General features: G+C 36.0%; 1 protein-coding gene and 1 long non-coding RNA gene across 2 annotated transcripts in view; one reads left to right on the top strand and one right to left on the bottom strand.

Annotated features, from left to right (window-relative positions):
- LOC118350567 (uncharacterized) overlaps window positions 1-20,603 on the top strand; it is a 171,443-nt gene that overhangs the window by 123,678 nt on the left and 27,162 nt on the right. The window contains exons 3-4 of the long non-coding RNA XR_004804581.2: window positions 6,779-6,868; window positions 12,774-12,910. This is a non-coding gene — a long non-coding RNA (uncharacterized LOC118350567). The remainder of the gene's footprint in view (window positions 1-6,778; window positions 6,869-12,773; window positions 12,911-20,603) is intronic.
- Window positions 1-20,603, bottom strand: part of COL28A1 (collagen type XXVIII alpha 1 chain) — a 162,135-nt gene that overhangs the window by 99,086 nt on the left and 42,446 nt on the right. Inside the window, exons 12-16 of the mRNA XM_025471268.3 lie at window positions 15,965-16,033; window positions 14,799-14,867; window positions 7,514-7,582; window positions 4,384-4,452; window positions 685-753 (exon numbers count right to left, since the gene is read on the bottom strand). Of these exons, the coding sequence (XP_025327053.3) occupies window positions 685-753; window positions 4,384-4,452; window positions 7,514-7,582; window positions 14,799-14,867; window positions 15,965-16,033 (345 nt within the window). The remainder of the gene's footprint in view (window positions 1-684; window positions 754-4,383; window positions 4,453-7,513; window positions 7,583-14,798; window positions 14,868-15,964; window positions 16,034-20,603) is intronic.

Genomic DNA, 20,603 nt, shown 5'->3' on the forward strand with positions numbered 1-20,603 from the left:
CACCTGCATGGCTCAGTGGTTGAGTGCTTTTGGTTCAGGTCATGATCCCAGGGTCCTGGGATTGAGTCCCACATCAGGCTCCATTTGCCTAAGTCTACCTCTGCCTATGTTTCTGCCTCTCTCTCTGAGTCCCTCATGAACAAACAAACAAACAAACAAACAAACCCAATTTGTGATTTGCTTCTATTCAGGAATGGTGCTCTTTAATTTAAATGGTTATCTCTGGTTCTGGTGCTTGTTTTAAGTTCAACACTTTTTTTAGATTGGTACAAGGCTCAGAGGTGGGAAATACTACTCTACTAGCATTGGGAGAGAGTGAGATTTAATCATTCATAAAGCCTCAAGGGGAAAACAAGCACACCAACTGATAAATAAACCAATGCTCCTAAGGAAAACTAAAAATATAAAATCACTCTGAAACTCTTATCTTGTTAACTAGGCATTAATGGTAAAACTCATAGCTCCAAGAAACACACATGTTAATTTTTTTTAATCTTTGGAAGTTCTAAAAAGTAAAATCTCACAGAACCATCTTTTCTTTCCCCACATTCACTTTTGGCTGTATATTCCATTACTCTTTGACTATCAATTATACTCATAGGTGTTTGCAGAACTGGCTTTCAACAAACACCAGTATTGGGCCAGAATGTTCTGTACAGAAGGGAAAGAGAAAGCTTTGATTACCTGTTCCCCTTGACTCCCAATTCCAGGGACACCCATTGGGCCTTGGGGTCCCACAGGTCCCAAATCTCCCTGTATAGAAAATAAGACAGAAATGTAACCGTAAACCTCATTCTTTCATACTTTGCTAATCTTGAATTGTGCTGAAATGAAATCTAGCTATGCCATAAAAGGGTTCAACATAAAAAGTTAGAAAACTCTCTTTCTTTTAAACAGTGTATAGTCAAGTTTGCCAAAGTAGTGAATGATATTTTCACTACGTAGTCTAAACTGGTATTTGCACCAGTTTATATTTACCAATCATTTTTCTCACAAGGACCAAAAGTGCCTAAATGGGTATTATAATGACACAAACACTTCCTGTTAGGATCATAACAGAAATATTTAGAAGACTAATATTCATAGGGTACAAGAAAATCAGGATTTTTCTAAATTTTCTAAATACCTTTTCCCTCCACATCTTGCTAAAATACATTTTAAAAATTGAGAAATTATTTAAGGTAAATGCAACAAAATTAAAGAATCACACCTTTTCCTTCCTTGAAATAAATTTGAAAAACAAATTATCAGTAAGAAGAACACTATCAATCATTCATTCTTTGTGTCTTTCAACAAATACTTGTGAGTGCCCATTATGTGCCAGGGATTGTTCCAAACACTGGGGAAGCAACAGTGACCTAAACAGCCAAAAATCTCTGTTTTCACAGAGCTTACATTTTAGTAGGGAAAACAGAAGATAGTAAACAAAATAAATAAGATAAAATAAATATTATGTTGAATAAGGGTAAGTGCTAAGGAGAAAAATAAATTAGGGAAGGAAGAGACAGCTATAGTTTTGTGTAAGGTGTCCAGGGATGGCCTCACTAATGAAAGGGAATGAACCAGGTAGAAATAGAAGAAAAAGCATTCCAGGCAGAGCAAACATCCAATACAAGGATGATGCCTAGCACATCCCAGAACAGCAAGGACACAATGAGACGCATATATTTTTTATTTTTTATTTTTTATTTTTAGAAGAAAACTCTATGCCCAATGTGGGCCTTGAGCTCACAATCCTGAGATTAAGAGTCACATGCTCTACCAACGGAGCTAGCCAGATGCCTTAGACATTTAAATGTCAATTGTATTTAGGCTACATTAGGATCCATGAACTTGTTCGTAAACAGCTGGAGACTAAACATTATTCTTAAGGGCCATACTGAGGTCTCTGTCATAACTAATTAACGCTGCTTTGGTAGTGAAGAAGCAGCCACAGACAGTACTTAACTGAACAGATGTGCCTATTTTCTAAAAACACTTTATAACAGCCAGCCCCATAGTTTGCCAATGCCTGGGATAAATAAATGTTTTTTGAACAAAACTATATCACTAGATCATAGTTCATATAATATCATGGGGTGCCTGGGTGGTATCCAACTCTTGATCACAGTGTTGTGAGTTCAAGCCCCACATTGGGCTCTACGCTGGGTGTGGAACCTGTTTAAATAAATAAATAAAGTATCCTTATCTTGTCATTAAGACATGCCCTAGAATATGCTTCTTAGTATTTTACTTTTTGTCAACCCCCAGTCTAAATAAATATCTAAGAAGGAAAAATGTAATGGACTCAAGTTCTAGTTTAAAGCTGGATTATTCTGATACAAAATTTGATTGCTTGTCATTTGGCAGACACTGGGCTAAATGTTTTTGATGCATTATCTCACTTAATCCTCATAAGTACTCTCTAAAGGTAGGCATCCCTATTTTCCAGATGAGATTAAGTAACTTGCCTCAGTCACACAACTGTTTGATGACAGAGGCAAGATTCAAATTCACTCTCTCTCTGACTCCAGAACCCAACTCATAACCACTATTCTGCAAATATTCAATGAATGCATAAGAAGGATCCTCTTATGTGCATTATTATTTACATTTAATATCTGTATCAAAACTACTTCCTTGTGTTTTACCCATTACATATTTTGAGAGTCCTTATCATAGAGGTGTTTATCTTATCACTTGAATTACAGACACCAAAGTACTTGAATCTAGTATTATATATAAAAGAATAGGAAAGGAAGAAAGAGGGAAGAGAAAGATAAGATGGTATTGATTTAGTAAGGCAGTAGTAGCAGATGAAAGCCTCATAATTACTATGTGATACTGTCTGATATTTCAATGTATTTTCTTTGTATGAGCTCCAGATGTAAAAACAAATATCATGATAACAACACCTGAAAAAGTTAATTTACTGAACTTATAAAACAATAGAACTGGTGTGCTCAGTTCTTACTGCTCCAAAGGAAAAAAAAAAAAACAAAACTTACATATTGTTAGGGTATTTTGGAGCTGGAGCTGAACTATTTGAAACAAGAATTATATTGTAACTAAAATTTGCATAACTCACTATTTACCAGTATCTCTGCTATTTAAAAACAGAGACCTAGACGAGACAGCTATCAGTAAATAAAAGAAATAAGTAATTCAAAATTGAAACACAACACCTAAGATAATAATGAATATAAATTATTATTCTAATATATAATGTGATGATATGCTTATAGTTTAACATATAACTGACTCCAAATTGATATTAGGTCTCTGTTTTTTGCACATTTCTTATATCCTCTCCCCTTCTGGCAGCTTTTCCTTCCCACTGGTCTGTAAGACCTTATCAGCCTCCATAGCTCCTATTACCAGACTCACCACACTTCTAATCTGGGTATAATCTGCAGTTATTTTAAAGAAAACAAGTAACTAATGAGAAAGAGAAAAGCAATGACAGATAGGCCATGGTATTAAACATAAACAATTTTAGAGAATACTGTCAGATATGGCCATTCAATGTAATGAACTAAGATAAAAGGAAGTCTGCTCCATAGTCATGTCTGAGCACAGACAAAAACAACAACATCCAAATCACCCATCCCCAGCAAAATGATCACACATCCCCCTATACTAGCTGAAATGAATGACTGCTACTCTTTTACCAATTAAAGCTAAGCCTGACTCCATTTTTCCCACCTCCTAGATAAGATGCATTAAGATAGCCAGTTTTAAAATTACCTCACTTCCTAACAGCATTCAATCCAAAATCAACTCCTACTTTCTTAGATACTTCCCAAAATCGCCTAACACAAGCCCAAATCCTATAAAAAATCTTTAATCTTCTTACTGAATATCGATGAGTTCCCCATGGTATGTGGCCTCCCTCACTGCACTGAATCTATAAACCTAAGTTTGTTCAACTATATGTGGATCCCTCTTGGTCCTTGTTAGAGGGCATCAATGCTAGTTTGCTTAAATAAGTTCTCTTATTTTAGTTCTATTTTAAAGTAATAGTATTTGAGTGAGCACATAAGGATGGACATGCACTTTCTATAATGGGGTCAAGTCAATACATTTTAAAAAACTATTTTCTTTAATAAGAAGAGGTCTGTTTTGCTAATGTTTGGTTTCAAAGCCGCTTAGCTGAAGATAGTTTTACTGGAAGTCAAAACCCAAATAAACGAGACATTAGTATAAATACACATGATAGGATATCTCAAATCATAATTCATCTTACATAATAATATACCTTGCATATACTTGATTTATAATTAACTGGATACCTGTATGATACGGTCGTCAGGTTGAACACAGTTCATAAATCTACATGCATAAAGAACAGTGAACAAAATACTTTATTGGCATCTTTCCTATTGTATACCCTATATGCAGTACCTTGTCCCCTTTGATTGACAGGCCTTGTAATCCTTGCGGGCCAATTGGTCCTTCAGAGCCTTTTTCACCCTGAAAATATATGGGAGAAATATTAGTATATTAATAAAAATCGGGATTTAAAAACAGTTGAAGCATTCAAAGCATCAGATTCACTACTCACTACAAATGGGTAATTCTAGCTGACCCAGAGATTTGTAACTTGCAACAAAATATAATTAGTTTTATGACTCTTAGATAGGAAGAACTCTGTCCAAACAGAACATGTACACAGCATCACTAAAGTTGGAGAAAAGCTCCATTCCTGATATAATCAGATATACCTGGAAATGGAGGACCTATCTAATCATGCAGTACAACAAACAATCAATCCTCCATTTCCTTAACACTGCGCAACTAGATCCATCACACAATGAAAATTCATCTTTTGTATTAGTATATGAATACTTGCTAGTATTGAATTACTTATTAAACATTTTATAACATAATTTATAAACATTCACTGAAAATTTAGTTTTAGACCAAGTCATAGAAAATATTCTTGAGGTAATGTCTGGGTAGTCAGCGGTTGAATGTCTGCCTTTGGCTCAGGGCACAATCCCAGGGTCCTGGGATCCAGTCCCACCTTGGGCTTCCTGCAGGGAGCCTGCTTCTCCCTCTGCCTATGTCTCTGCCTCTCCCTCTATCTGTGTCTCTCATGAATAAATAAATAAAATCTTAAAAAAGAAGAAAAGAAAATCTTCTTGAAGGTACTTTAAGTCACATGACCTATATAGATAGCTCTGGTCGTAATGTAATTTACGTATGTAATGAAGTCATACGTCTTGTGAATTTGTGTGAAAAATAAACCATATGATCAATTAGAAATAGCATTCATGGGCAGCCTGGGTGGCTCAGCGGTTTAGCGCGGCCTTTGGCCCATGGCATGATCCTGGGGTCCCCGGATCGAGGCCCATGTCGGGCTCCCTGCATGGAGCCTGCTTCTCCCTCTGCCTGTGTCTCTGCCTCTCTCTCTGTGTTTCTCATGAATAAACAAGTAAACTCTTTATTTAAAAAAAAAAAAAAAGAAATAGCATTCATTTCATGAGTTTTTTTAACCCAGAGTAAAATCAAAGAACACGTGCAAGAAACCTAAGAAACAGGAAAATATACCTTTAAGTCCCTCCTTATTTATAATTTATTCACTTTACCTCTACATCATCACAAACTAACCCCAAGTAGCTCATATAGAAAACTCCCATTGGCCCTGCTGGTTGGGGGATGAAGTATTCTGATTAACGGGCTTTTCTGAAATCTACCACAGAATAAAATTACATAAGATGACCCTAAAATAACCCTGAATATAATGTATTCTTTCTGTGAAGAGATACAGGGTGATGCAGTGCTGTGAGTTGTTATGAATAAAAGTATATTATTATAACATACAGTTGAACCTGTCACTAAGACCCGCCCTGCAGCCTGCTTTTTAATATTTCCCTTATTCATTTCTCATTTACTTATGTATCTTAAAAACCCCCACAGACTCTCAAGAGAAATAACCCTGGCTATTTGAATTTCCCAGGTTGTTTGGACTATTTATAAACAGAAATTGAGTATATGCCAAAAAATTCAAGAAATTATGTATTTTAAAAATTTCTAAAATGTAGCACTAAACTGCTGGTCTGTCTTCTGATAGTGATACTCTGGTTAGGTTAGGTCTTTAGTAATGTCCTCTTTATCTTACAAATGATTTCCATTGATTATGCCAAAATAAGTTTATGAGTTAATGAGGGCCTCTTAAAATTCAACTCAGCAGTCACTCACTACTTAGTAAGAATTAGGTTGTAACGAATTGATTTTTTTTCTCTAGTTGAAATTTAGGTTACTCACAGACAATAGAATTTTGATTCTGGTGGAGGAGGCTAAGAAGGAGATGATATTTTATAGCAAGAGGCTGGGATGAGAAGGCCAGATCTTGGTGACCTTACCAAATAGCTGAAATGGAAGTTCTTAGATACTTAGAAAACAGCATCTGCTTCTCTGGGTGGTATGTGTATGCATGCATGTGTGTTTGGGGGAAATAATTTAGAAAAGAAGGAAAAAGGACCCTGAAAATGTATTCTTGCTTACTATGAAATTTTGTTGATGCTGCACAAAGTTGGAAAATCATTTTCTGTGTGGCCTTTGGTAGATGGTGGATAAACAGCCTAGACTAGGGGTCAGCAAACTATAGCCCATTGGCTAAACCTGGCCCCCTGCTTGTTTTTATGTAAATAAAGCTTTATTGGAATACAGCCACACTCACTCACTTATACTTAGTTGATGACTGCTTTCATACTACACCAGCGAGGTTAAATCATTGTGACAGATACCATACTGCTCACACAGCCTAAAATATTTATTTTCTGGCCCTTTACAGAAAAAGCTTGCCAACCCGTGATCCAGAGGAACTGGAGCACCAAGAATTATACATGGGAGCAGTAGAAACATTTAAAATCTCAATTGCCAGGTAAAAGATACATTTTTCATAGCATTTTACTCCTTATGATAACAAGGTAATTCTAGTTCTGTCCTCCTACACATATTTTCTTTTTTTTTTAAATAATAAATCTATTTTTTATTGGTGTTCAATTTGCCAACATACAGAATAACACCCAGTGCTCATCCCATCAAGTGCCCCCCTCAGTGCCCACCACCCAGTCACCCCCACCCCCCGCCCTCCTCCCCTTCCATCATATTTTCTTTCTTATTATACTAATGACAATATGATTACACATTGGTTTATTAGTTTCTTATCTATGTTTCACAAAACAAAGCTGTAAGTAAAGTTCTGTGGAAGCTATGCTCAATAACTTTTGGGCATAAAGATCCTTTTTATCACTTTGCTTGAATGACTACAAACTATGAGAGTTTTCTCATTTCACATGCAATAATTCTATCAAGTAAAATCTGTTAATTAGTTACTTATAATTGCAAATTTCACTACAGTTTCATGTCAAGGGAAAATTTACATATTGCTTCCTTTAGGTAGGGTTGAAGATGGTCAGGAAAATATCTTCGACTTCTGATCATGGCTAGGACACATTTTTTAAAGTTGTAAATCATGACCATGCAAGGCAAAGCACTTTTTTCATAGCCCAGAATGTATTGTTACCTTTGGCCCTGGAAATCCTTCTCCTGGTAAGCCCCTCTCTCCTGGTGCTCCCTCAGGACCACGGGGACCCTGTTGAGGAGAAGAGAGGATGAGGAGCAGGAAATGAGCAGGAAAGAGAGAGTGGGAGGGGTGGAGAGAGAAGGGAGAAGGAAGGAAGAAATGGTCATATCTTGATTCACACGGGCATGCGGCGGTGGGACTCCTTCTAGCAAACTCTATACTGATCAGTAGAATCATAGAGTTGTGAAGAATAATATTCCCTTTGTATTACTCATTCCAGTTGATTGGTAGAAGATGTTCTATCCCAGTGTCCTCAAATTAGGGGAAAACGGAAATTAAGTGATGATTCAGAATAAGGATTAGGAAATAAATCCTATGAGGAAAGTCTAAAAATCTAGGACTCCATGGTCTGGAGAAAGTTGCGGAGTGATTACACAACTGAAAAATATTGGGGGGAAAAAAAGAAAGAAAAATATCAGGAGACCTCTGTGAAGAAATCACGGCACAGCTGCTTTAAAACATTGAATTCTGTTTACACATGTTTTAATTTCTATCCTGATACATTTGGATTCAAACTTGTATTTTTTCAAGGACTGCTGGAATCCACTGGAGATTTATGTGCAAATAGGAATCTCAATAGCATCTTTCAGGGGAAGCATGGTTTTTGATCTCAGTGATTCAAATTAAGAAGTCCAGGTAGCTTTTGCTCAGAAAGGCACTTGGGAAATCAGGTGAAGATTTCTCATAGAAGGAAAGAAAAACAACACAGTTTCAAGCTTTGAAGTGGACTGGCTTGAAACACACTAATTGAAAAATAAAAGACAACAGCAAGATACTCACTTGAAGTTGGAATTTTAAAAAGGCAACAAATTTTCCCTGTCTTTATTCTTGGCCAGAAGGCAACAAAGCAGAAAAGAAACTAACAAGAATCTTAGAAGCACAAACTGAAGCTTTTCCCCTAATAGATCTAAAAAGATAATTAGGGCTTGCTTGGCAGGGAAGTGAACCTAAGATAGAATAAAGTCTACTGAGTTGCCCAGAAACTCCAAAGCCAGCACACTGCAGACACTGAACCATCTGGGTGCTCCGAATGCAATAAGCCAGAGTAATTTGAGAGGCACTGTCTCCTGAAGCCTGGTAGCAGAAGTAGGAGGCAGCATTTGCTAATCAGTGACTAGAGAGTTGTAAACAAGAAAACCAACTGTACCCCGTGTTTAATTTTTTTGCCTTTCCCTAATATTATATATTTTAAAAGACATCCTCCTTCAGAATTTATGCATCACCAATTTCGTAAAGACTTTAATTAAAGGAAAAAGCTAACATTTAATTCAATTTAAATTGCTCTGCTTATGGGAAACCTAACTTTTAACAACCTGAGACCTTAATCAAAGCACTAATATCCATGACAGCTCACTCTAATGCTAGAGCAATTAACTAGGGGAAAAAATAAATATAAGCATGAAAACTAGATTGCAAACTAAAAAGGCAAGTGCCTAGCTAACATCACGTAATTTAACAACAACAACAAAAATTCAACAAATTATTCCTCTTTCCCAATGATGAAACAAATGAAAATAGCACAATTTACATTAAATGCAAAGAAGTCTTTTTCCAGCTCACTCAAATTTTTCCCATTCATTCAGCAAATACTGACCTAGTGGGTGCAAGGCACTGTGCTAAATTCTGGGAATAGCAGACAGACCTGCCCCCTTGTCTCATAGAGCTTACAGTCTTTCACAATAATTGAAGGCATATTATGGTGTCATCCAGATGGAGGTTCAAGTCCTAGCTCTGCTGTGTGTTAGCAGTGTGATCTTCAACAAAGATTTTAATCTCTCTAAAGTTCAGCATCCTTATCATAATGGTGATAGCAACAGTATGTACCTACATCAACTATAGGTATTACTCTAAGGGTTAGGACAGAGACACTTAAAGCTCTCATATACTGAGCACTCAATAAATGTTGGCTATCACTATCAAAATTATTTTACTTGAATCTTGTGATTATGAAGAATATCCTTTCGTGGCATATTTAGGAATAAAGTAGCCTCAAGCAAATGGTTTACAGTAGGCAATATGGAGAGAGGACTGCTGCACAGCATAAGCACTGAACCCTCCTTCCATTCCTGCATTTCTAGAGTATACCAGCCAAGGTGAGAGTGATGGCTTTGAGGAGCCATGTGTTCCAATCTGCTGAGAACAGAGGACAAATACTCATGAGTAGTCACTTAAAGGAATTTTAAAAAGCAGTGATCTAAGGTTTAATTACTATAAACTGTTGGAGTAATATCCCACATCATCAGTACATTCTCCTATTTTCCAGCTTAACAGAATGGAAGATGAGTTCTTGGTTAAGAGAAAGAGCAGGTACTTTGGTTAGATGAACTGCACTTTATTATGACAGTACTCATGGATTATTTTTAAAAGACAGAAATACCTCTATAAAAAACTCACAGTGTCCTTTTCAAAAGCCATGAGGACCAATTATAATTATGGCACACTTATCTGACTTCTCATGAATGCCACTAATAAAAAAATAATGGAGGAATCTAATTATCAGTTAACATAGTCTGACCAGTGACATGCTTTATTTGAGACATTAATGAAATAAAATGTGATTATCCATTATCTTATATTTTTCTTTATGATCTCACTAGTGTGGATAGTCAATAAAAGTGGTTTTAACATACATTGCAAGCATTAAAAATAAATATGCTAAATAATAATAAAAATTGCCCATAGTATTCAAACAGTACCATGTAATTTTTTAACCTCACAGCATTTATAGTTGTACATCAGGAAGTATTTTTTTACTAATAGTGCTCTGAATATACTTGTACAAAAAAGTAAAAACCCAAAATCACTTGAAATCATTTAGACAAAGAAACAAACAAAAAGGACCTTTGCAGAATTTTTCAGTCCCAAAGTAAGTCTCTATGTTACTTCTAAATAATTCAAAAACTCACAATGTTGGGTTTTTATTATGATATTTTGGTGCAAAACATTTTCATACATTGTGATCTGCCCCACCTTTGTTATGATTTCAGTTCCCAATTAAACCACAGACTTCATAGTGTTACTCTAACTTGTATAATTGTGGCTTAGAAAGCAAACAAACAAGAACTTCATATCCTGGCAGTATTGTGAAAACTCTCTAGCTACAAACAAAAAGGCAAGTAATACAAATTTTTCTTTAATACGAATTTTAAAGGCATAGCTGAAGTCACAGGGCTCCAAAACAAAAGGAGAGTGGAACATAGAACTGATGCTATGGCCATCCTGGGTGAAGAGTGTGGTTGTTTGGTGGAAATAAGTCTAGAAAATCTAAGAGAACTGGGAGCAAGGATTTTGGCTCACTCAATGGAAAATGAGGACAGAATTAGAGCTGAGATCTCCGCGTAAAGCTAGGCTCTGTGCTGGGCACAGACCCTGCTTAAGATTCACTCTCTCTCTCTGCCCCTCTACACCTCCTACCCCCGTGCACACTCTCTCTCTTAAAAAAAAAAAAAGCCTATGGTCAGTATATTATTTTTAGGATCAGATACCAATACTGATGACATTTCAAGCTTGTTAGCTAAAAGCACATCTTAAAAGTTCAATAACCAGGGGCACCTGAGTGGCTTCGTTGGTTAGGCATCTGACGTCGGCTCAGGTCATGATCTCAGAGTCCTGGGATCCATCCCTACATCGGGTGCCAACAGGTGCATGAAGCGCACAACAGCCACACTGGGTCCCTATTGGGTTCTGTGCTCAGTGGGGAGTCTGCTTGTCCCTCTGGCCCTTCCCTGGCTCGTGCACATGCTCTCTTTCTCAAATATATAAAATCTTTTCTTGAAAGTTCAATAACCATATATACATACATGTAGATATATGCATACACGCATGTGTATATAAAAATACACACACATATTCTTATACGTAGGTGCTTTCTAGTTAGATTTTTTTAATATTAAATTTTGAGGGCTCTTTATACAGTTTTAATATAAATCCTTTGTCAGATGTGTGGTTTGCAAATACTTTCTCCTGGTCAGTAGCTTTTCTTTTCACCCTTTTAACAGAGTTACAGGACAAACACTTTCACTGTCCATGAGTCCAACTAATCAATTTTTTTCTTTTTTGGATCATGTTTTTTGTGACATGTCTAAGAAATCTTCACTAAGCAGTAGGTCCCAAAAATTTTCCCTCATGTTTATTTCAAAAGTTTTATAGTCTTATATTTCACACTTAAGTCTGAGCCATGTTGAGTTCCTTTTTTATAAGGTGTGTGTGAAACTTACTTAAGTTGAGGTTCAGTTTTTTGTGTGTATGGATATCCAATTGGTTCAGCACCATTTGTTGAAAAGTTATGCTTCCTTCATTGAATTGTTTTTGCATTTTTATCAAAAAAAATCAGTATGTGGGTCCATGCCTGGGTTCTCTATTCTATTCCACTGATCGTGTTTTTACAATTCTCCAGATCTGCACAATCTTGATTACTAGAGCTACGTGAATAAAACACTTTCTTCAACTTTATTTTTCTTTTTGAAAATTGCTTTTAACTAATCTGGCTCCTTTGACTTTCTATATAAATTTTAAAATAATCTCATCCATATCTATAACAAAAATCTTACTGAGATATTTACAAAGACTTGCATTAAACCTTAAATCAATTTAAGGAGATTGACAGCTTTATGCTGTCAAGTCTTCAATCCATGAACATGGTATGTCTCTCAATTTATTCAATATTCTTTTATTTCTTTCATCAGTGTTTTGCAGTGTTTAGGATGCAAGTCCTATATATTTTTATTAGATTTATACCCAAGTATTTCTATTTTTAATGACTATAAATGCTATTATATTTTACATTTTTATTTCTATGTGTCCGTTTATAGAGTATAGATATAAAATTAAATTTGTTCTCTCTATCTATGCGATTGGTTTGTGTTTTTTTGTTTGTTTGTTTGTTTGTTTGTTTGTTTGTTTGTTTGTTTTTAAGGTTCCACATATAAGAGAGACCATATGGTATTTGCCTTTCTCTGTCTGACTTATTTCAGTTAGTATCATGTCCTCAAAGTCCATCCACCATGTTGTTGAAAATGGCAAATGGCAAGACTTCATTCTTTTTTATGACTGAATAGTAACCCACTTTCCTATATATATCCAGTAGTAATCCATTATATATATTATATATAATTATATATATTGTGAGACATGAGATATGTATAGACAGAGATAATAATTTCTTTTTTTTTAAGATTTTTTTTTTTAATTTATTTGACAGAGAGAGAAAAGGAGTGCACACAAGCAGGGAGAGCGGTAGAAGAGGGAGAAGAAGCAGGCTCTCCACCAAGCAGGGAGCCTGATGCAGAGCTCAATCTCAGGACTGTGGGCAGACGATTAAACAATTTAGCCACCCAGGTACCCCAACAACTTCTTTACCCATTTACCTATTAACGACCATTCCGTTTGGTTCCCTATATTGGCTATTGTAAATAGCAATGAACATGAGGATGCATACATCTTTTAGTGGTTAATGGTTTTATTTTCTTTGAATAAATACCCAGAAGTGGAATGGCTGGATCATATAGTGATTCCATTTTTAATTTTTTGAGGAACCTCCATATTGTTTCCACAGTGGCTAGACTAAATTACATTCCCACCAATGGTGCATGAGGGTTCTTTTTTCTCCACATCCTCACCAACACTTGTTATTCTTGTATTTTTTTAACAGTCATTCTAGCAGATATGAAGTGACATCTCATTTTGATTTTGATTTGCATACCTGTTGGCCATTTGTACATCTTCTTTGCAAAAATATCTACTCAAGTCTTCTGCCTGTCCTTCGATTGATTTTTTTGTTGATATTATTGAGTTGTATGAGTTCTTTATATATTTTGGATATTATAAGATACATGATTTGAAAATATTTTCTCCCATTCTGTAGATTGCCTTTTATTTTGTTGATGGCTTCCTTTAATGTGCAGAAGCTTTCTGGTTTGATCTAGTACAGATTTGTTTATTTTTGCTTTTGTCTTTTTTTTTTTTTTTTTTTTTTACTTTGGGGATTAAATTTGAAACATCATTGCTAAGACCTATGTTAAGGAGCCTACTGCTCATGTTTTCTTCTAGGAGTTTTATGGTTGTACACTCAAGACTCAAATCCATTTTGAGTTAATTTTTGTGTATGGTATAAAATAGTGGTCCAGTTTACCCAATATCATTTATTAAAAAGACTGTCCTTTCTCCAGTGTATATTCTTGGCTTCTTTGTTGTAAATTAATTGACCATATATGTGTGAGTTTATTTATGGGCTCTCTATTCTGTTCCATTGGTCTAGAGTCTGCTTTTGTGCTGTTTTGATTACTATAGCTTTGTGATATATTTAGAAATCAGAAAGTGTGATGCCTCCACCTTTGTTTTTCTTTCTTAAGATTGCTTTGGCTATTCAGGATCTTTTATGGTTCCATACAAATTTAAAGGTTGTTTGTCTGTTTCCATGGAAAATATCATTGGAGTTTTCATAGGGATTGCATCGAATCTGTAGATTGCTTTGGGTAGTATGGACATTTTAACAATATTAATTCCTCCAATTTGATCCAGTTGTTTTTATATTTACCTCAGTGAGTTAGTTACTATTCTTTTCTGGGAGAATAATGATGACTTGAAAAGCTAAGAGCATTTCTATACTAGGATAGTCATGTTTTATTCATTTCTTCTCCAGATCTCTTTTGACAGAAACACTTTTTTTTTCTTCTGCAAAAATAGTAAACTTCAAAGCTCCATAAGCTAGAAGCTGCAAATAGCGCAGGTATTACCTGTCTACCTTCATCAGTCCTAGTGTTAGAGTATGCTCATAAACTCATAAGCTGGATAATGAGCAAGGTCCTTATTCTCTTTTTTTTTTTTAAGGTCCTTATTCTCAATGATTTTCTCATGATTACATGAAAGTCAGTTACAAAGTATAGACCTTAGGCCTGAATCCAGTTCTCCTATCTCCTAGGAGATTTTGACACATGAGATCTCTTTCTTTCTTGGACAAGCTGATTAATCTTGTGAGAGATTTCAGTAAGAGAGAGAGAGAGAGAGAGAGCCAGTTGTACATATCGTGACATGCATGTGTGTGTGTGTGGCTCTATTTCAAGTCTTATGAAAAATAACACTTGGATCTGACACTTGCATATTTGTTGTCTTTTGCTATCCCCAAAGATGCAAGATGGGCTTAATTTAACCATTTAGTCTAACCACAAAAGGCACATGAGAACTATATTTGTACTTTCTATTCCATCTAAAATTTCTTGCTACTTACTGGCTGGCCTGGCTCACCAATGCCGATTGGTCCTGGTGCCCCTGTTCTTCCTTCCTGACCTCTTTCCCCCTAAGAGAAAGAAATATCAAATGAAGATTTGAGTTTTTAAAGAAAGAATAAACATAGCACAAGATACTCTGGAGATTTCAACAAGGATATGTATTGCACAATAGTCAAGCTTTTCACAATCATAAAGATAAAAATTCTGGAGGAGGAGAAATGGCTGAAATTTAAGGGAACAAATTACTCTAAAATGTTCATCATCCCTTCTTGTATAAGTGCCATACACCACTTTTAGCTTTCAGAAGCTATTGTGTAGCAATTGGAAGGATGGACTGTATTCAATTCATTTGAGTTACTGAAAGGACCAAGCTAACAATGCTTGTGCTGTTCCCTGCTCTTCTCACCATCATCCTGGAATGCCATCCTCTTCTTGTCCTCATTCCGTTCCATTTTACCTTTCCTTTCAGCCGTTTCACGTTTGATCTCCTTCAGAATCTTTTTCTGATCACCTTGCCAATACAAACTCCATCTTCCCTGGAGTCTCAATATGCTTACTGTTTAAATGCTATCCATGGTGATACTTGATTATATTAGATGTGCCTGTTTTGTACCACTCTCTATTTTAGTCCCGCATCAAAGTCTTATTGTCCCAATGACATAGAAAAGCCATTTAAAATAAGCACTTCTGTTCTGTGACATCCTGCATGATACAGAGCACTCCAGGGTGTTGGATATTCTGATACTTTCTAGTTCCCTACAAACCTTTCTATCAACACTTACTTATTCAGTGTGGTGGTCTTTCTGGTTTCTGCACCTCTATGCTTATTTAATGTGAACAGGTGATAGTTCATATGTTAAGATGTTTCACATCCCAATATCACTCTTGCATGTTAACATTTAAATTCCATGAAAACTCAACAGAACTAGATGTACATTGGCAAGACGGTGGGTATTTGGAGGCAAGGCAAATTTTTTATACCAATCGAATAAAAAAAATACATTGTGGTAACTGCCCCAGTGTCCAAGCACCCAGACTGTAAGTACCTTCGATACACAGCCTCTTTGCATCTAGAGGGCAAAGCTGAGCAGAGTTTGAATAACAGCATCGCCAACTCCTGTAATAAATTCAGTACTCATTAATGGGAAAAGGCAAGACTCAGTACCTTAATACCTTGCTGTCCAATACCAGGGGCTCCTGGAGGACCATCAGGACCAGGGGGACCTGGTTCACCCTGGAGGAAGAAACAGTTACACATTAGGTCAACTCAACAGTATTTGTTGAACAGATCTTACATGGAAAGTGATGCAGTAGGAGCTTTGAGGGCAAATCTAAGTGAGATCTGGGACATAATCACTGTCCTCAAAGTCTTTATAATCCAGTTGGAAGGACAACATAGATCCAGGATTGAATTAACCACCAGACACAGCAGGCACAGTATCTAGGGTCCATGAATGTGTTTCCATTTTAATGTTTAAAATCAGAATAAAAAATTAAAAAATAATAATGGTGAATACATAACAATGAATCCAGTCTAGATTAAATTTGTCTTTCTGCCAGCTCAGTTGTAATATATAATTTTTAACATTTTTTTATGGAAAAAGAGGCCCACAAAAGCAAAAATTTTTAGGATCCTGCCGCCCTCATTTGTTTGCTCAACAAATATTTATTCTGTCCTTCTGACAGACACATTTGTCTCCTACTCAATGACCATCCTTTCCTTTCTTTTCCTCCTTACTATTAGAACTCTGACCTCTTCATGTCCATGAATAGCTATTCTTCACACTCAGGGCTGTAGGATGAATGATAATTGGTTCAATGCAAGTCTAGAATCTCCTTTCCCTTTGCTACTGGCTGGTCCTCTGGCTTAGTTCCAACAGATGAGATATGGGGATGTTATTAGGTACAAAGAGAAAGCTTTTGCCTCTACTTCTTCTTTCCTAGTTGGAGATATGGTAGCTGTCTTGTAACCATGAGGTAACAATCTCTCAGACTAATGCTAACCATTGAAGAGGATGATGCAGAAAGACATTTTTAACTGCCCTAGCTCCTGGAAAACCTCACTGCACTCGATCAAGCAAAACCTCATTGAGCTATCTACCTTCAAACCTTCTGTTTAATAAACAACAAGAATTCTTATGGTGTAAGCCACAATTAATCAAGATGTCTGTTATTAGAAGCCAGGTGCATTTTCAATTAATAGTCTGCTATGTGGCAGGCCCATCCTAGAATTCAAGCATCACAGAACTGAACACTGATGCACTCAAACTTCTACATTTCATGAGTGAGGAACCTGAGTCCCAGGGAGGTTACATGGCCTTCCCAAACTCACACTCAGTATCACCCACAGGAACATGGCTCTTCAGGTTTCTCAAATTTCTGGTTGTGTGGCATGTTGATAGGGGAAAGCAGAGTGGCTATTGATTACAATTTCTTTTTCTTATTTTTTTCTGTTTACCAAAATAATGTATCTTCATTATAGAAAATTTGCTATAATTATCCATTTATAACAACTACTGATTTCTGGTACATTTCCTTCTAGTTCTTTATGTACACGACATACCTCTATTTTATGTTGAAGAAGATTTCTAAATCCTCTCATATTTGAGTTAATGAATCCTTGCCATTTAAAATTTCATCCAACTTACAGATTTCTCTCTTCTCTTCATCCTTGTGTTAAGCAACAATAAAACGGAACAAGAAGTTGAGACAAACTTTCTCCAGATTGAGGCGAACGAAAGAATTGTCACCAATGTTAAAGACTCAATTTTCCCTGGAGGCTTGTGATTTTGAAGAGGACTCTTACTAACTAAAGCAATGTCCTATTGATATGGTAGGGGCATTATTTTAAGGAAGTCTATGGACTTTAATCAATTGCAAAAGGGAAAAAGAAGCGACAAGAAGAGGGGTCAGAGTCAAATCAGCTCCCCAAAAGATATGCCCAGGCTCAAAATCATAACAAAGAAAATCTGTCACAAAATCTGTTGATTGTTAGAGTTTATGATGCTTTGGCATTTGAGTGGACTGGATCTAAAGGTACATTCAGTTCGTTCTTTCTTTCTTTCTTCTTTCTTTCTTTCTTTCTTTCTTTCTTTCTTTCTTTCTTAGATTTTTATTTCTTTGAGAGAGAGAGAGAGAGAGACCACAAGCCAGGGGGAGAGGCAGAGGGAGAAGCAGACTGAGCAGGGAGATCAATGCGGGCCTTGATCCCATGACCCTGGGATCATGACCCAAGCCATGATAAGCTGCCTAACCGACTGAGCCACCCAGGCACCCCCAGTTCATTCTTTTAAGTATAAGTCAATTTGGCAGATAAATCAACTTGAATTTTCCCTTTAAAATTCAAAGTTGTACTTATTATTATATGTATATTAAATGTTCTGGAGCAGCCAGATAATCACCATTCTTAGCTGTTACTTGGTCTTGGCCATGGAATTTCTCCACAAATAATATTAGACATAAAGTTCTCCCAAATTTGGAGCTGTTCTCTCTCTCTCTTTTTTTTTTTTTTTTTTTTTTGGAGCTGTTCTCTTGACCTCAAAGGTTAAGTGGTAGAGAATATTTGGCTTCCTAATTTAGATTCCAAATTTTCACTTCAAAGAAACTTTTTCTTAAAATTTCCTGTGCCACACCCTTGTGAGTTATATTGTATGTGGGTGATGGTTTCCATCACTTAGCAAAGGAACACCAAGCATTTAGTATGTCGGGAATAATGGAGTAAACACAAAGAAGTTTGTGGCACAGTCCCTAAACTCAAAGGCCTAGTTTAAGAGATAAAAAACACCATTAGAATAATAATAACATAAGTCCCTAAGTTCCCTTATTCTATTCATTCCCCATCCCTTTTATAATAATTAGGTTCTGTAATGAATCAGAAGGCTTTTAAGTATCATATCTATCATATATCATATATTATATATACATAGTATATATTTGGAGGAGAATTTGAGTTTTTTAAGTAGTGGAAGCTCTGTGCTACTTAGTACTTTTCTATATGCTTGATTTAAAACAAACAAGAGCCTAGGATGGTGAGAAGGTTTCCTCTAACTAGGGACAAGGAATGGGTTCTGTTGTTAACTTGAAATGTGTGAATCAGGAAAATCAATAGGAGAAGCAACTGTCTTATCCTTAAACCCATGTGCTTCCTTTAGCTTTGGTCAAGTACCAATTCCCACTGAGCGATTTCTCAATACTGCTTTTTTGAGAAGGTGCAGAGATCTGAAGGTTATAGAGGGACCACTTTCCCTTATCTTGGCATAGCTCAGTAGCAACATAGCTTCACCTTTCAGTTGCTTAAAAAAATTTCTCAGGAGCTTAGCCTCTCACCATAAGGCTTGCACACCAGTATTGGTCTACAATTAATGTTTATCCCTTTCATACTTCTCCTTTCCCTTTCCTACAAGATTCCTGAGGTAATAAATAAAGTGGTCTTGATTGTAACATACCATCACCAGGTAAGACAGAACAGGAAGAGAAGAATTAGCACTCTATTAACAATGATTTTCTGAAAATTCACCAAGGCCATATTGCCCATTATTCCTACCCCAACCTTCACCAGTAAGTACAAATACACAGAGAGAGATTTAATGGCTCTAGTACTATTTGTTATTTCTCTACTTCACTTTTTTTAACCATCAGAAGCATATCCAAAGAGGACTGAGTTAAAGTGAATAGCTCTGGAAGGGGTCTGTTTCTCATGACCTCCATATGAGTGTAAGCACAGGTAGGAACATTGAGAAGGACAAGTAAACCACTTTGATCTTCCTCAGAAATTAAGGATGCCTATGTGATGGGCCCCAACATTGAAAGAAGATGATGTCTTTTTTTTTTAAGAAGATGATGTCTAATAAAACCTAGTATTTTCAAGTACTATCCTGATACTTTATATACATTATATCACTTACTCTTCTAATAATCTTAGGAAACGGTTATTTTTTCCCTCTATTTATGATATGGTATATAATCACCATGTTTTAATCCAATTTTCAACATGCATAGAATCACAAGGGAAAAAAAACATGGCTTTTTTATTCAGTCTAGTTGAATCCTGGCTCTATAATTTACTAACAGTTTGAGCTTTTGCAAGATCTCCATATGCAAAATGAGGATAATTATATCTACCTTGCAGCGTTGTTGAAAAGATGAAAGATACTGTCTATAAAACATCTAAGTCACGACTAATCACATTATAGCTGTTTAATTTGTGTGGATTCAATTGTTACTCACTAGACTTTCATAAAGCATCACCCTGGTACTGCGTACCCAGTTACATAATTATAGACATAAATCAGAGTACACCTGCACTTTGTAGACACTTACAATCTGGCTGGAGAAACAAATGAGTATAAAAAAATACAAGCATGCAAGTTAGTGATAATAAAGGTATTAAGAGAGGATATAAGACTCTGAGGCAGAAATGTTCAATTCTACCTTAAGGAATTGGAAAAGTTTCATATTGCAGAGGAGATATTTGCTCTGAACAAAAAAGGTAGGATTCATATCTAATCTGGTAGAGAAGAGGAACAAAAGTTCAGAAAAGGAAAGAGTATGAAGCATAAAATAATTCAGGGATGACCAACAGCTCTGTAGGCTCAAGTGGACTTATTCTTGTGAATAAGCCAACAATAGGGTCACTGTCCATAGCAGTGCCATTTACTAGAAATATACACTGAGCCACACATATAATTTTAAATTTTCTAGTAGCCACATTAAGAAAGTAATAACATAAAAAAGAAAGTAATAACATAATAACATTTTACTTAACTCAATATATCTAAAATATTATCATTTCAAGATATAATCAA

Source organism: Canis lupus, chromosome 14 (assembly GCF_003254725.2).
Source record: "Canis lupus dingo isolate Sandy chromosome 14, ASM325472v2, whole genome shotgun sequence".
Classification (NCBI taxonomy): domain Eukaryota; kingdom Metazoa; phylum Chordata; class Mammalia; order Carnivora; family Canidae; genus Canis; species Canis lupus.